General features: G+C 47.9%; 1 protein-coding gene and 1 long non-coding RNA gene across 4 annotated transcripts in view; one reads left to right on the forward strand and one right to left on the reverse strand.

Annotated features, from left to right (window-relative positions):
• Nucleotides 1–16467, forward strand: part of CTIF (cap binding complex dependent translation initiation factor) — a 402154-nt gene that overhangs the window by 86148 nt on the left and 299539 nt on the right. For all 3 annotated transcript variants that reach the window (XM_029059560.2, XM_039911489.1, XM_039911490.1), the window contains exon 3: nucleotides 4342–4413. In XM_029059560.2, the coding sequence (XP_028915393.1) occupies nucleotides 4342–4413 (72 nt within the window). The remainder of the gene's footprint in view (nucleotides 1–4341; nucleotides 4414–16467) is intronic.
• The window catches only part of LOC114810068, a 29577-nt gene that overhangs the window by 7939 nt on the left and 5171 nt on the right, over nucleotides 1–16467 (reverse strand). Inside the window, exon 2 of the long non-coding RNA XR_003757797.2 lies at nucleotides 5022–5146. This is a non-coding gene — a long non-coding RNA (uncharacterized LOC114810068). The remainder of the gene's footprint in view (nucleotides 1–5021; nucleotides 5147–16467) is intronic.

Here is a 16467-nt window from a genome sequence, read left to right on the forward strand (position 1 = left end):
TGAATGTCACTCACAAACACACACACACACACACACTCTCTCTCTCTCTCTCTCTTTCTCTCTCTCTCTCCCCCTCCCTCCCTCTCCCCCCCTGCCCTGCCCGGGTCAACCTCCGTCTTCTCCAGAGTCAGTTAATAATAATAGCAATTGTTAAGTGTTTCCTATGTGCCAAGCATTGTACTAAGCAATGGGGAAGATACAAGATAGGTCAAAAACAGTCCCTGTCCCACACAGGGCTCAATTTTGGTAGGAGGGAGAAGAGGCATTGAACCCCCATTTTACAGATGAGGGAACTGAGGTAGAGAAGTGAAGTGACTTGATTCAAGCATTCAGAACTGCATATTTACTAAGGAAGGCCCAGTTCAGAGGACCACCACTACTTTGTGCAGAGCACAAAATGGAGCAGGGGCTGTGTCTGATCTGATTCCTCTAGTGGGGAGATTCATCCCTAGATCAGGATGCCAGTCCTACAGAGCATGGGGAAATTGATTTGGGGGGAGGAGTCTGGAGAGGAAGGGCATGTGAATGGAAGGTGGTGTTACCTCCTCGGGACTCTAATCTCATTATGGATAGGGGACCTGTCTGCCAGTTCTGTTGTATTGTACTCTCCCAAGCACTTAGTACAGTGCTCTGTACATAGTAAGTGCTAAATAAATACCACTGATTGGTTGTTCAGGATAAGAGATCTCCTGGGATCCCAGAGGGGTGGCAGAGGGGGGGAGGGTGTAAAAGAGGTCCTTAATTCACAATGCGGAGGGCCCCGATCTTGTCTGCCTCACCGCCAGCTCCTCACCCACATCCTGCCTCTTGCCTAGAGTGCCCTCCCTCCTCAAATCCGAAAGTTACTCTCCCCCCACTTCCAAATCTTGTTGAAGGCAAATATCCTCCAGGAGGACTTCCCTGGCAGCAAGAAATAACATCTTCCACTAGGTCATGGGTGCTGACACCACTGATCTTGAGATGTTATCCTCTAGGGCAACCGAGGTTGAAGAGACAATCAACTAAGAAGGAGCATGACCTACTGGATAGAGCATGAGCCTGAGAATCAGAAGGACCTGGGTTCTTATTCCAGTTCCACCATTTTTCTACTGTGTGACCTCGGGCAAGTCACTTTAACTTCGACTTCAGTTATCTCATCTGTAAAATGGGGAATAAGACTGGGACCTCAATGTGGGGCAGGGATTTTGTCCAATCCTATTAGCTTGTATGTATCCCAGCACTTAGAACAGTGTTTGACACATAGTGAGAGCTTTACACATAAGCTCATTAACTAACAGACCCTCCCACTCCTCGCTCGCGCTCATGCTAAATCTGTTCTTTGCTGTACTATTCTCCTTCTTTTGCGTCTGGCGGTTTTTCATATTCTCTCTTGCTATTACAAATCTTACTGTAGACTGTAAGCTCTAGACTGTACCTCTAGACTCTACTTACCTCTAGACTGTAAGCTCATTGTGGGCAGGGAACTTGTCTACCAACTCTATTTTATTTTACTCTCCCAAGCGCTTAATTCGGTGCTCTGCATCCAGTAAGCACTCAATAAATACGATGAATTGTTACTGAGTCTGCTTTAAAAGAGCTCTCCCATTCCCAAGTACTTTCCCCATGGCCCGTCTAACAGCCACTGTTACATCTGGCCGCCCTTAATGGCGGACATAGAGTGAGGTTGTCCTCCAAATGAATCTGTAAAAAAGATTTTCGTGCCACCAGCTCTACACCTCCCTTGCCAAATAGTGGATGCTTAGTTATCCTGTGGTCATCCATCCTCCTCATTTGCCCATTTCAGTCAGTCATGTTTAGTGAGTGCTTACTGTGTACAGAGCATTGTACTAAGCACTCGGGAGAATGCAATATAACAATATAGCAGACACCTTCCCTGCCCACAGTGAGCTTACAGTCTAGAGCATGGCCTCTGTGTTGGCAGTCTGATGGTGTTCCAGGAACCATATTACTTGTGATCCTACCTTGCCATTTGATAGTGAATTCACTACGTTCACGCTTGGAATTTGGCTTTGATTCATACTTATTTTCCAGTGTTGTAGTTTAAGAGGAGTGAAATAGTCTTGTTTTGTACCCAAGGCCATGGGGCTATTTTTGGGGTGCCATGATTCTGGGTTTCAAGTCCCCACATTTCCCTGCTCATCATGCCATCCACCTAACTACTTCAAGAGGAGAGGAATACAGTGTTGGGAGCTTGTGCATTCCAGAGATAACTGCAGCCTGATTCACGCAACTTCTTATGGCAAAATAATCCACATGTGCCTGTCCTGGACCCCCTCCAATCTGGCTCCACTGAGATTGCTCTCTCAAAGGTCACCCATGACCTCCTTCTTGAATAATCCAATGGCTCCTACTCTATCCTAATCCTCCTTAACCTCTCAGCTGCCTTTGACACTGTCAACCATCCCCTTCTCCTCCACACCTTATCTCACTTTGGCTTCACGGACTCCGTCCTCTCCTGGTTCTCCGCTTATCTTTCTGGCCGTTCATTCTCGATCTCCTTCGTGGGCTCGTCCCCTTCCCCTGCCCCCATCCACTAACTGTAGAGGTTCTTCAAGGTTCAGTTCTTGGCCTTCTTCTGTTCTCCATCTATACTCACTCCATTGGTGAACTCATTCGCTCCCACGGCTTCAACTATCATCTCTATGCAGATGATGCCCAAGTCTTCATCTCCTCCCCTGTTCTCTCCTCCTCCCTTCAGGCTCATATCTCCTCCTGCCTCCGGGACGTCTCCAGCTGGATGTCTGCCCGCCATCTAAAACTCAACATGTCCAAAACTGAGCTCCTTATATTCCCTCCCAAACCCTGTCCTCTCCCTGACTTCCCTGTCACTGTGGACGGCACGACCAACCTTCCCGTCTCACAGGCCCGCAACCTGGGCGTCATCCTTGACTCAGCTCTCTCATTCACCCCATATATCCAATCCATCACCACTGCCTGCCAGTCTCACCTTTACAGTATCGCCAAGATCCGCCCTTTCCTCTCCATCCAAACATCTATCGTGCTGGTACAAGCTCTCATAATATCCCGGCTGGATTATTGTGTCAGCCTTCTCTCTGATCTCCCTTCCTCCCGTCTCTCCTCACTCCAGTCTATTCTTCATTCCGCTGCCCGGATCATCTTCCTACAGAAATGCTCTGGGCATGTCACTCCCCTCCTTAAAAACCTCCAGTGGTTGCCTATCAGCCTCCACAAGAAACAAAAACTCCTCACTCTTGGCTTCAAAGTTCTCCATCACCCTGCCCCTCCTACCTCACCTCCCTTCTCTCTTTCTACTGCCCACTGCCCACCCCATACACTCCCTCCTCTGCCGCTCACCTCCTCACTGCCCCCAGTTCACGCCTATCCTGCCGTTGACCCCTGGCCCACATCCTACCCCTGTCCTGGAATGCTCTCCCTCCTCACGTCCACCAAACTAACTCTTCCCCTTTTCAAAACCCTATTGAGAGGTCATCTCTTCCAAGAGGCCTTCCCAGACTGAGCTCCCCCCTTCTCTCTCTGCTCCCCCTCCACGCTCTGCCTCCCCTCCCCAGTCCACCCTCTGCTCCTCCCCCTTCCCCTTTCCCCTCCCCTCAGCACTGTGCTCACTTGTTTATGTTTATTACTCTATTTATTCTGTTAATGAGATGTGTATCCTCTTGATTCTATTTATCATGATAATGTTGTCTTGTTTTGTTCTGTTTTGCTTTGCTGTCTGTCTCCCCCTATTAGACTGTGAGCCAGTCGTTGGGCAGGGATTGTCTCTATATGTTGCTGAATTGTACATTCCAAGCACTTAGTAATAATAATAATGGTGGTATTTGTGCTGGGGGGATACAAGGTAATCAGGTTGTCCCACTTGGGGCTCACAGTTTTAATCCCCATTTTACAGATGAGGGAACTGAGGCACGGAGAAGTGGAGTGACTTACCCAAAGTCACACAGCTGGCAAGCGGCAGAGCCGCGATTCGAACCCATGACCTCTGACTCCCAAGCCCGGGCTCTTTACGGTCCTCTTCTTTACGGTCCGGGCTTCTCTTTACTAGAGAAGCCACGCTGCTTCTCTAGTACAGTGCTCTGCACATAGTAAGCACTCAATAAATACTATGGAATGAATATGCGTGCGTGTACACACACACACACACACACACACACACACACACTCTCACAGTTGAACAGTTCCTGTCACTCATTTCGCCAGACCACCTCCAAGCGTCAGTTGACAGACCAAGTTCCACCTGGCTCGTTCTGCAGCAACAAAGTTTTAGGCACTTGGAGGAGCTAGGACAAGGAAGGGGGAGATGGAGAGGTTCATGTGACCCAGCTGGCACATGTCTGACCAGTGCTTTTATGTTCCCCTTTGCAGTGGACGGCGGATTGCAGCGAGCAGCTAGATGGTAGCTGTTCCTCCTCCCGAGGGAAAGCCCTCTCTCAACAGGTAGGGAAGGAGACTTTATTTTGGGTTTGGTCTTGCTGATCTTTGCTCTTTCTGCTGTTTCAATCCCTTTCTCGGTGTGAAGAGAGACGTGGGTGTGGGGCTCAGACACTGTTGAAAACACCAAAGGCTCTTGAGGAGAAGATGTGTTTTGTGAGGGTGAGGACAGAGGACCTATATATGTCTTTTCAAAGGCTTTTGTGTGTGTGTGTAGGTTTTGTAGAGGAAACAGTTAATGTTATTTAAGTGCCTATTCTGTGCCAGGCAATGCCCTAAGTACTGAGATAGATTCAAGATAATTGAGAAGGATTCAGTCCCTGTCTCACTTAGGGCTCAGTCTTAATCCCCATTTTACAGATGAGGTAACTGAGGCGCAGTGAAGTGAGTTGCCCAAGGTCACACAGCAAATGAGTGGCAGAGTCAGGATTAGAATCCTTGTCGTCTGACTTCCAGGCCCGTGCTCTTTCCAATAGGCCACTCTACTTCTCATTCAAAATTCCCAGTTTGAGGTTTTTTTCCTTAATTTTCCCATTCTGACTGGCTAACTTGCGCTATTGTTTCATTTTTAAATCACTGTGCTCATTTTGAAATTTTGGGGCTGAGATATTTACCTTTTCTGAGTTCAGCCATCTCTCAGTTACTTGTAGTTGAATATTCAATGTCTGGATCATCCGAGCTTCTTGATATTTTTTTTTCTTCCTGCTGCCTGCCTTTTGACTTCTTGTAGGCCAGAGTCCTGCAAGAACAAAGAGAAGGGGTGAAATTCCCTATGGTAAATTTCGCTACTTATTAGCCCTCTGACAAAAGGAGTGTGGTGAAGGAAGACGTTTGGGGATTACCTCTCGATTTCAAATTTCATTCAATAGTATTTATTGAGCGCTTACTATGTGCAGAGCACTGTACTAAGCGCTTGGAATGAACAAGTTGGCAACAGATAGAGACAGTCCCTGCCGTTTGACAGGCTTACACTCTAATCGGGGGAGACGGACAGACAAGAACAATGGCAATAGAGTCAAGGGGAAGAACATTTCGTAAAAACAGTGGCAACTAAATAGAATCAAGGTGATGTACATTTCATTAACAAAATAAATAGGGTAAAGAAAATATATACAGTTGAGCGGACGAATGCAGTGCTGAAGGGATGGGAAGGGAGGGGGGAGGAGAAGAGGGAAATGGGGGGAAAAGAGGGTTAAGCTATGGAGAGGTGAAGGGGGGGCGGTAGAGGGAGTAGAGGGAGAAGGGGAGCTCAGTCTGGGAAGGCCTCTTGGAGGAGGTGAGTTTTAAGTAGGGTTTTGAAGAGGGGAAGAGAATCAGTTTGGCGGAGGTGAGGAGGGAGGGCGTTCCAGGACCGCGGGAAGACGTGGCCCAGGGACGATGGCGGGATGGGCGAGACCGAGGGACGGCGAGGAGGTGGGCGGCGGAGGAGCGGAGCGTGCGGGGTGGGCGGCGGAAAGAGAGAAGGGAGGAGAGGTAGGATGGGGCAAGGTGATGTAGAGCCTCGAAGCCTAGAGTGAGGAGTTTTTGTTTGGAGCGGAGGTCGATAGGCAACCACCGGAGTTGTTTAAGAAGGGGAGTGACATGCCCAGATCGTTTCTGCAGGAAGATGAGCCGGGCAGCGGAGTGAAGAATACACTGGAACGGGGCGAGAGAGGAGGAAGGGAGGTCAGAGAGAAGGCTGACACGGTAGTCTAGCCGGGATATAACGAGAGCCCGTAGCAGTAAGGTAGCCATCTGGGTGGAGAGGAAAGGGCGGATCTTGGCAATATTGTAAAGGTGAAACCGGCAGGTCTCGGTAACGGATAGGATGCGTGGGGTGAACGAGAGAGACGAGTCAAGGATGACACCAAGATCGCGGGCCTGAGAGACGGGAAGGATGGTCGTGCCATCCACGGTGATAGGGAAGTCTGGAAGAGGACCGGGTTTGGGAGGGAAGATGAGGAGCTCGGTCTCGCTCATGTTGAGTTTTAGGTGGCGGGCCGCCATCCAGGTGGAGATGTCCCGGAGGTGGGAGGAGATGCGAGCCCGAAGGGAGGGGGAGAGGACAGGGGCGGAGATGTAGATCTGCGTGTCATCTGCGTAGAGATGGTAGTCAAAGCCGTGAGAGCGAATGAGTTCACCGAGGGAGTGAGTGTAAATGGAGAACAGAAGAGGGCCAAGAACTGACCCCTGAGGAACTCCAACAGTTAAAGGATGGGAGGGGGACGAGCCCACGAAGGAGATCGAGAATGAACGGCCAGAAAGATAAGCGGAGAACCAGGAGAGGACGGAGTCCGTGAAGCCAAGGTGAGATAAGGTACAGAGGAGGAGGGGATGGTCGACAGTGTCAAAGGCAGCAGAGAGGTCAAGGAGGATCAGAATGGAGTAGGAGCCATTGAATTTGGCAAGAAGGAGGTCACGGGTGACCTTAGAGAGAGCAGTCTCGGTAGAGTGGAGGGGACAGAAGCCAGATTGGAGGGGGTCCAGGAGAGAATGGGAGTTAAGGAATTCGAAGCAGCGATTGTAGACGACTCGTTCTAGGATTTTGGAAAGGAAGGGTAGTAGGGAGATAAAGCGATAACTGGAGGGGGAAGTGGGGTCAAGAGCGGGTTTTTTTTAGGATGGGGAAGAAATTTCCACTTTGTGTCTGGTGGGTGGGGGATCGAGGTAAAGAATTGAATGTATTAGAATTTTTTTGAGGTTGTAAAGTCATTGGTTGTTTCTCAATGTAGTGAATTCGCTCTGGGAAGAAGGAAGAAAAAATGCTCTCCGATGTTTTTTGAGGCTGCAATTCTTTTCGGTCTTTATCCGGCAAGGGCCTGCAGCATGCTGGGAAATGGCACTACTTGCTCTATTAGACCTCTGCGGCACCAGGTTCACCCTTAGAATGCAAATGGAGAGCTTGCGGACTGTGGGATTAAATGCTTGGGAGAGAAGAGAATGTAGCTTTTTGGTTTGCTGAATGTCCGGCTGACATTTTCAGTGTTAAATTTTCATCTCATCTTTTTTCATCCTTTGTCCCACCTGTCAGGTGGGAAGCCTTGACTAACCCCTTGTTACCAATGGGAAAGCCGAGGCTCAAACACCTAACCAGTGTCACGTAGCTCAGCTTGGGGCAGAATGGTGTTTGGACCCTTCCCATCATCTGCTTGAGCCAATTAACCCCTCTGACCCAGCCCCCTTAAAATCTTTCCTCTTTCGAGTGCCCCCGCGGAGAAAAGCAGGAAATCTGACCTGAACCCTAAAGACTGTAAGCTACTTGTGGGCAGGGAGCATGTCTGCCAAACGCTGTTATATTGTACTCTCCCAAGCATTTAATACATTCCTCTGCTTAAGAAGCAGTGTGGCGTAGTGGAAAGATCATGGGCCTGGGAGTCGAAAGGACCTGGGTTCCAATCCCAGGCCTGCCACGTGTCAGCTGTGTGGCCTTGGACAAGTCAGTTAACTTCTCTGTGCCTGTTTCCTCATCTGTAAAATGGAGATAAAGACTGTGAGCCCCATGTTGGACATGGACTGTGTCCAACCTGTTTAGCTCTTACAGCGCTTAGTACACTGCCTGGTATATAGTAAGTTCTTAACAAATACCATTAAAAAAAATCCCAGGAGGGGGAGAAGAAAGCAAAGTAAGAGGGAGGGAAGGAGTGACCTACATCTTCTTCCAGTCCCTGAACCCGACGGGGCTCTGAGTGAGGATAATGGAACCTCAGTTCTTATCCCGTTCTAATCCTAGCTTTGCCCACTTGCCTGCTGTGTGATTTTGGGGCAGTCACTGAACTTATCTAGGCCTCAGTTTCCTTATCTGTAAAATGGGGATTAACTCCCTGTTTTCCCTCCTATTTAAAGTGTGAGCCCCAAGTGAGATGGGGACTGTCTGACCTGATTATTATGCATTGACTCCAGCTCTTAGCCCATAGTGAGCATGTAACAAATACCATTATTTTTACTAGTAATAGTAGTAGTATTATGAGAAGAAAAGGATGTAGATTGTGGTAAACCTTCCATTCCCCCACTACCAGCCCACAGTGGATTTAGATTCCCAGGGCGGGTGGGAATCAGTCAATGGTATTATGGAGTGCTTATGAATTTATATTAATGTCTGCCTGACAAGACTGTAAGCTCGTTATGGGCAGGGAACATGGCCACTAACTGTTGTATTATAATAATAATGTTGGTATTTGTTAAGCGCTTACTATGTGCAGAGCACTGTTCTAAGCGCTGGGGGAGATAGAGGGTAATCAGATTGTCCCATGTGAGGCTCACCATCCCCATTTTCCAGATGAGGTAACTGAGGCACAGAGAAGTGAAGTGACTTGCCCACAGTCACCCAGCTGACAAGTGGCAGAGCCGGGAGTCGAACCCATGACCTCTGAGTCCGAAGCCCAGGCTCTTTCCACTGAGCCACGCTGCTTCCGTGAGAGCTATTATACTCTCCCCAAAGCTTAGTATAGTATTCTGCACATATTAAGTGCTCACTAAATACCGTTGATTGATTGCCTACCATGTGCAGAGAACTTGTACTTGTTGATAGACAAGTCCCTTGCCCATAAGAAGCTAAAAGTCAGAGTTGGTAGACAAGTTCTTTGCCTACAATAAGTTTACAGTCTAGAGGGAGGACCCAAATGATCAAATCCTCTCTGGGGGCTGGGTTACTCCCTGGGATGGATCAGCAGGGAGCTTGTACTCAGAGCCAGTGAAGGATGGAAGAAGAATGAAACCACCCACACTGAAACCCAGCTGCAGCAAAAGGAATGTGGCCCTACACTGCTCCATTCTTGGCGTTTGGGTAAATGACAAAAGTTGCATCAGCTGCCCTCCTGTTCTCAGCCTGGGAGGAACAGCAAACATCCAGAAAACCTGAAGAGCAGGTCTAATGTGATAACTGTTCAGGAAACGGATGATTCATTCCAGACAGTTTACGCTTCTGGAGCTATTATGTATGCAGTGAGAAAACAAGTGTACAGATGAGCGTGAGAGAGGAATTGCAAGGGAATCACGCCCTAGCGAAGGAACAGGGGGAAAAGGAAAGGGAAGCGTTTTAAAGAGCTGGATGAAAAGTGTTACCCTCGTTCCTTGTTTTCTGTACGAAGCCCGCGTGTTCAGCCCCGGTACGTGGGCTTTGAAGTCCCCTGAACCCCCTCTAGACTGTAAGCTCATTATGGGCAGGGAATGTCTGTTTATTGTTGTATGTACTCTCCCAATCGCTTAATACAGTGCTGGGCACACAGTGAGCGCTCAATAAATATGATTAGATGAATGAATGAGTGAACTGGATTCCACAAGAGACGGTCCAGAGGTAGCATCTCATATTTCTTATCAATCCTCATTCCAAGGAGAGTAAAAAATTGCATGAGTTTGTGGTAAAGAGAAATGTGTTTTTCCACATCACCTCCGAGGGATTTTGGCCAGAGTTGAACTAGGCTCTGCTGGCTGGTGTTGTAAGCTCAATATCTACCTTAAATCCTCTTCCCAGCATCGCTCTCCTCAGACAGTTGCCCACACCATGCAGCTTTTAGCAAATGTCGAGATGGTTTAGTCCGACATAGGTATGGGCTTTGAACAGGATAGGGGTGGGTTATCCATCCCCAGGGAACTCTTGCCCACCTTGCCAGGTTGGAGGGAGACTGGTTGCTGCCACACAGAAGAAGCAGCTCATTTATGTTTCCATCTGAGTAGATTTTGTGACTCTTCCTTAACCTTTAATGCCTCCACGTGTCCATCAATGATATTTACTGAGTGCTTACTGTATGCAGAGCACTATACTAAGTGCTTGGGAGAGTACATAAAGTTGGTAGACGCAATTCCGGCCCACAAGGAGAAGCAGCATAGCCTAGTGGAAAGAACATGGGATTGGGAGTCAGAGGACCTGGGTTTTAATCCCAGCTCAGCCCCTGGTCTCTTTTGTGACCTTGGGCAAGGCACTAAATTTCTCTGGGCCTCCTACTTCCTCCTGCTTAGACTGGGAGCCCCAGGTGGCATAGGGACTGTCCAACCTGATTAACTTGTATCTATCTCAGTGTTTAGAACAGCGCCTGGCACATAGTAAGCACTTAATAAATACTATTCAAAAAGGGGAGTTTGGAGGTTTAAGCCTTTCATCTGGATTGGATTTTGGGTAGCTTTCCTGATGGCATTTTGGTTCTGAAGTTCAAAATAAGAAGCAGTAGTTCAATCCCAACCCTCGAATTTCCTTCTTAAAGGTCATTTTTTTCCCCCTCAGGCTGCTACTTGTGAGAGTGTTTCTGAGAAGGAGTGGTCAGTGAGATAGAACCAGAAAAGGACAACGTCATTGAAGCCAAGGGTACATAGTGTTTCCTAGTGAAAGGGTGGTCCACGGTGCCTGCGTCAGTGGAGAAATTGAGGAGAATTAGGATGGAGTAGAAATATGAGCCCAGTATGGGATAGGGACTCTTCAATTTTACGAGTACAGTGCTCTGCACGCAGTAAGCACTCAGTGAATACTATTGATCTTGTCCCTACCCACAGCATTTAGTACAGTGCTTGGCACATGCTAAGCAGTTGTTTGGCACTTACTAAGCAGTTAATGAATATATTTATAGTTTTCCTTTGTATTTGAAGAAGAAATGATTGACAGTGAAGTTCACCTGCCAGTGTGTATGTGGCTGAAAAGCCCAGTGCGGGATCCACAGTCTTAGCCAGACAGAAAGGTTGTCCCTAGTTTAGTTGTACTTAGTGTTAGCAGCACCTGGTGCTATTTTCTTTTGTGTCCCCTTGTCTCCCCATTCACAGCTTTTGCTCAGAAAGCCACTGTCTTCTCGATGGCTCTGCGCCATGCACTTGTCCTCAATCGATCCATCGCATTTACTGAGCGCTTACTGTGTGCAGAGCACTGTACTCAGTGCATGGGAGAGTACAGTGTAGCAGATCTGGTAGACATGTTCTCTTCCTGCAATGAGCTTACAGTCTACAGGGGGAGACTGACAATAATATAAATGAATTGTGGATGCATACATGTGTGCTGTGTGCTTTTAATAAGGCTTTTAAGGTGGAGAGAGTGATAATAATGTTGGTATTTGTTAAGCGCTTACGATGTGCAGAGCGCTGTTCTAAGCACTGGGGTAGACACAGGGGAATCGGGTTGTCGCACGTGGGGCTCACAGTCTTAATCCCCATTTTACAGATGAGGTAACTGAGGCACAGAGAAGTTAAGTGACTTGCCCACGATCACAGAGCTGACAAGTGGCAGAGTCGGGATTCGAACCCATGACCTCTGACTCCAAAGCCCGGGCTCTTTCCACTGAGCCACACTGCTTCAGCGGGACGGTGTTGCAGGCCAGAGGCAGTCATTGACTCCTAATTTCCAGCTGGGGAGCAGTCTTGTCTGAGGCTTTGTTTTGTCATATCCTTCACTACTATTAAAGACTTAATAATTACCTTCTTTACCATTATTAGGATCACTGTTAGAGGGTTTCCAGGGGATCATCCTGGGGGGAATCCCACTGAAGGCAAACTGACAGCCACTAGCCTAAGGTTCAAAATAATCCTTGCTATGTCAGGGCGGGTAAGGCCCTAAGGGAGATAGGGCCAGCAGGTGCTCTGGAAAATGTAGCGGGGGCTGGATTATAATAGTAATAATTGTGGAATTTGTGCCAAGCACTGTACTAAGTGCTGGGTTAGATACAAGGTGCTTGGGTTGGACACAATCCCTGTCCACATGTGGCTCACAGACTTAATTCCCATTTTACTGATGAGGTAACTGAGGTCCAGTGAAGTGACTTGCCCACGGTCACACAGCAGACAACTGGTGGAGCTGGGATTAGAACCCAGGTCCTTGATTCCCAGGCTTGTGCTCTATCCACTAGGCACTTGGGAGAGTACATTACAATGGAGTAGGTAGGCCCGATCCCTTCCCTCAAGAAATTTTGCAATGAGATAGCAAGGAGACTACATATACCTTTGCTCTCCTCTCCACTTCATCATCAGTGTGCACTTACTATGTGCTGAACACCGTTCTAAGCACTTGGGAGAATCTCCTAACAGCCCCAGCTAGTTTGGTGTGAGAAGACAGGCAGGCTGGTGCAAAGTGTTAAGATGGGGTTGGAAGGAGAAGTCACAAGATGGGAAAAGAGGTAGTTCTTCAAGGGATGGGGAGGTGAGGGTTCTGGTACCATCCTAAAGACACCCCCACCCCCCACCCCACCCCCTCCTGCCTTGCTCTTTTCTGTACTTACTTGAGAAGCAGCGAGGGCTAGTGTACATCTCCTTGATTCTATTTATCTTGATGATGATGTTTTGTTTTGTTCTGTTTTGCTTTGCTGTCTGTCTCCTCCGTTTAGACTGCGAGCCCGTCATTGGGCAGGGAATGTCTCGTATCTGTTGCCGAATTGTACATTCCAAGTGCTTAGTACAGTGCTCTGCACATAGTAAGCGCTCAATAAATGCTATTGAATGAATGAATGATAGAGCACGGGCCTGGGAGTCAGAAGGACCTGGGTTCTAATCCTAGCTCCTTCACTTGCCTGCTGTGTGGCCTTGGGCAAGTCATTGAACTTCTTGGTGTCTCAGTTACCTCATCTGTAAAATGGGGATTAAGGCTGTGAGCCCCTCATGGGACATGAACTGTGTCCAACCTGATTAGCTTGTATCTACTCCAGTGGTTAGTACGGTGCCTGGCACACAGTAAGTACTTAACGATATCCTTTTTTCTTCTTTGAGCCTGGATGCCCCTGCCTAGCAGTGAGGAGGGGCTGTTTTGGGTAAACCCACTCACTTGGGTACAAATGATCGATTTTTGTCTGAACACTAGACACTCCTCCCAGGCTGCCCTGAGCTAATAGTGATCCTCACCAGAACTCTGCCCATTGCATTGAACAATGGCGATGCGCAGAAGGAGCAACTTAGCCATGAGTAGGGTCCCTCTGGCATCATTTGACTCTTCCTTTGCCATTGTGTAAGTCGGGTGAGGATGTTGATAGGAACTAAGAATAGATTCCATCCATATTTTGTGGGTTGCGGCGGGGAGAGCTCTTAGCTGTCCTGGGGGAGAGCCTGGTCCATTCTGCACATTGGTGGTTAGTTTCATTTTCAGATTATTCAGGGACTTGAGGTTCATTCAGGGCCTCCCTTCCTCCTCATCCTTCTGCTTGTTGTTCTCTGTTTCACTACCCAGGAACTCTTCCCTAAGCAAGATAATGATTGTAGTCATTGTAGTATTTGTTAAACGCTTGGCATGTGATGAGCACTGTACTACTAATGTTGGTATTTGTTTAGTGCTTACTATGTGCAGAGCACTGTTCTAAGCGCTGGGGTAGACATAGGGGAATCAGGTTGTCCCACATGGGGCTCACAGTCTTAATCCCCATTTTACAGATGAGGGAACTGAGGCCCAGAGAAGTTAAGTGACTTGCCCACAGTCACACAGCTGACAAGTGGCAGAGCTGGGATTCGAACTCATGACCTCTGACTCCCAAGCCCGGGCTCTTTCCACTGAGCCACGCTGCTTCTCTAAGCTCTAGGGCTCGTAGTCTGAGAGAGAGAGAACAGGTAGTGAATTCCCATTTTACAGATGTGGAAATTGAGGAACAGAGTCATCAAGTGACTTGCCTAAGGTCACATAACAGGCAAGTGGTGGAGATGTAATCAGAATCGAAGTCCTCTAACTCCCAGACTTGGGCTCTTTCCACTAGGCCATGGGAGCTTGAGGGCAATGGAATTAAAATTATTGACCAAAATGAGATTTTGGCAATATCCACAGACTTTGTTATCCTGCCTCCTTTACTATGGCTAGCTGAGAGTTGTCCAAGTATCCTGAAAAGGACATGGCTGAAATTGAGTCAGCAGGACTCGTCATTAAGGGGAACAGAAGTGGGTGGTATGTGAATGCCTCATTTTCATCCTATTGCCTGGCTCTGTGGACTCCAGTATCGTGCACAGAGAGCTGGCTGGCAGAGTTTAGGATGAAGAGATGGAATAAAGAGCAGAAAGAGTAGAGTTGGAGGGGAAAGAGGCAAAAGAGCATAAAGGGAGGGCAGGATAACAAACCAAGACCCAGAGAAATGACAAGAAGAGCAGAGTTGAAAGGGGTTGAGGAAAATAAATGGCAGAGACTACACATATTAAGTGGGCACATTGATTCCCTCAACCCCATGATGCTCCAGAGGTACAGAGGGAGGGATAGATAAGTGAAGTGAGTTGGAGCAGTGAGTCCTCCTTCTCAACATTTGACCATAGCTCCCTTTGATGCCCGTTTTGACCCACAGATTCCTGCTGTGATAATCTACCTGGCTGTAGGCCAGAATCGGTGAAGTTTCCCTGCTTGTGGGTGGGAAGTTCTGGGAAGCCTTTTCCGCTTTTTCTTCAGGAACAGGATGTGGGAACCCCGGATGCTGCCAGCACATGGAAACCGTATGAAAGTTTTATTCTCTGTTGTCTGTAGGAAAGCAATGTTTTTTTTATGGTATTTAAGTGCTTACTATGTGTCAGGATGCTGAACACTGGATTAGGTATAAGGTAATCATGTTGGACACGGTCCATGTCCCACATGGGGCTCACAGTCTTAAATCTCCAGGTTACAGATGAGGTAATTGAGGCTCAGAGAAGTGAAGTGACTTGCCCAAGGTCACACAGCAGACAACCCAGGCCCTTATGATTCTCAGGCCCGGACTCTAACCAGTAGGTCATGCTGTTTTCTGGTGAAGAGGAGAATGTGGGTGTGGTTAAGAGCAGCTATCTGATTGCTCCCTAATTTCAGTCTCTCTCTAGAGCTAGAAAATTGCTTACAGAAGCTTTGTGGGCAAGGAGAGCATCCCAACAGAAGTACCCCACTTTTGCCATCGAGATATACAAGGATCAGCCCTACTCAGTTGCCCGAGTGGCTCTATCCTTCACAGGGATATTGTGGGACAAATGGGAAGATGTGAATGCTCTGAGGCTAAAAAGAGAGGTGAAACGGTTGGGGTTCTTTGGGAAAACATTTGTTCCAGAAATCCAAGGTATCTGCGGCTGTGATTCTAATGTGCCTGCCCCAGGAGTCATCAGTGGTATTTATTGAGTACTTACTGTGTGCAGAGGAGAGGACTGTACTAAGTGTTTGGGAGAGTACGACACCACAGAGTTGGTAGACACATTCCCTGCCCTCAAATAAGCTTGCAGTCTAGAAGGGGAGACAGGCATTAATATAAATAATTCATATTATATAATTTATAGATACGTGCCTAAGTGCTGTGGGTAGGCTCAAAGGTTACAAAAAGCTAGTGCTAGAGGAGCCAAGAGTGTGGACTGGGCTGAAGTAGGAGCAGTGAGATAAGGTAGCAGGGGGCAAGCTGATGGAGTGCTTTAAAGCTAATGATAAAGAGTTTCTGTTTGATAAATAGATGGACAACCACTAGAGGTTCTCGTGGACTTCCTTTAATCAAGCCTTTTTTACCGGCTGTTCATCTAGGAAAAGGGAAGGTTGTGGTAGAATTATTACAGAAGGAAAGAAATATTGGTCATATGAAAGTCGGTAGCAATGCTGTATTCCATCCTGACGTGAAAAGGAGCGGACGTGAGCTGCAACAGGAAGGATTAGGTTAGATAGAAGACTGGCTAGACTCATGAGACAGTGAAAGGAACTCCGCCTCTAAAGAGTAGGATGTCTTTCTGTCAAGAGACAGTGAAACATGAAAGGAACTCCACCTCTAGAGTTCAAGAGTAGGATGTCTGTCTGGTCTGGAGGGGTTTGGCAGTGGTCTTTCCTGGAGGCAGAACAATAGTCTAGATGAACTCTGTGACCACCCCAACCCCCAGATTGTGCATTGTCTTCATACTCGAAAGGAACTCCAAACCCAGGCCAGTTCACGGGAACATTTTCTTCCTGTGCCTCCCCAACCCCCTGTTTTGTTGAGTGTCTCAGGTCCCTGTGTCCCACATTCCCTCTATAGACACAAACCCACCGTCTGCCTCGGTGGCATCACAGAAACTCTGCCTGGACCGTTGAATCCCTTCATGGCAGAGAGGGGACGGGAGAGCGGAAGGGCACGTGAATTGCGGGGGTGGGAGGGCTGAAGGGGGGTGAATTAGTTGTTTGTGAAGATGTGTTCCAGTCAGCCAAGCTGTGGATTAGATTCCTATTGTTCTGATTGA

Source organism: Ornithorhynchus anatinus, chromosome 3, assembly GCF_004115215.2.
Source record: "Ornithorhynchus anatinus isolate Pmale09 chromosome 3, mOrnAna1.pri.v4, whole genome shotgun sequence".
Lineage (NCBI taxonomy): Eukaryota > Metazoa > Chordata > Mammalia > Monotremata > Ornithorhynchidae > Ornithorhynchus > Ornithorhynchus anatinus.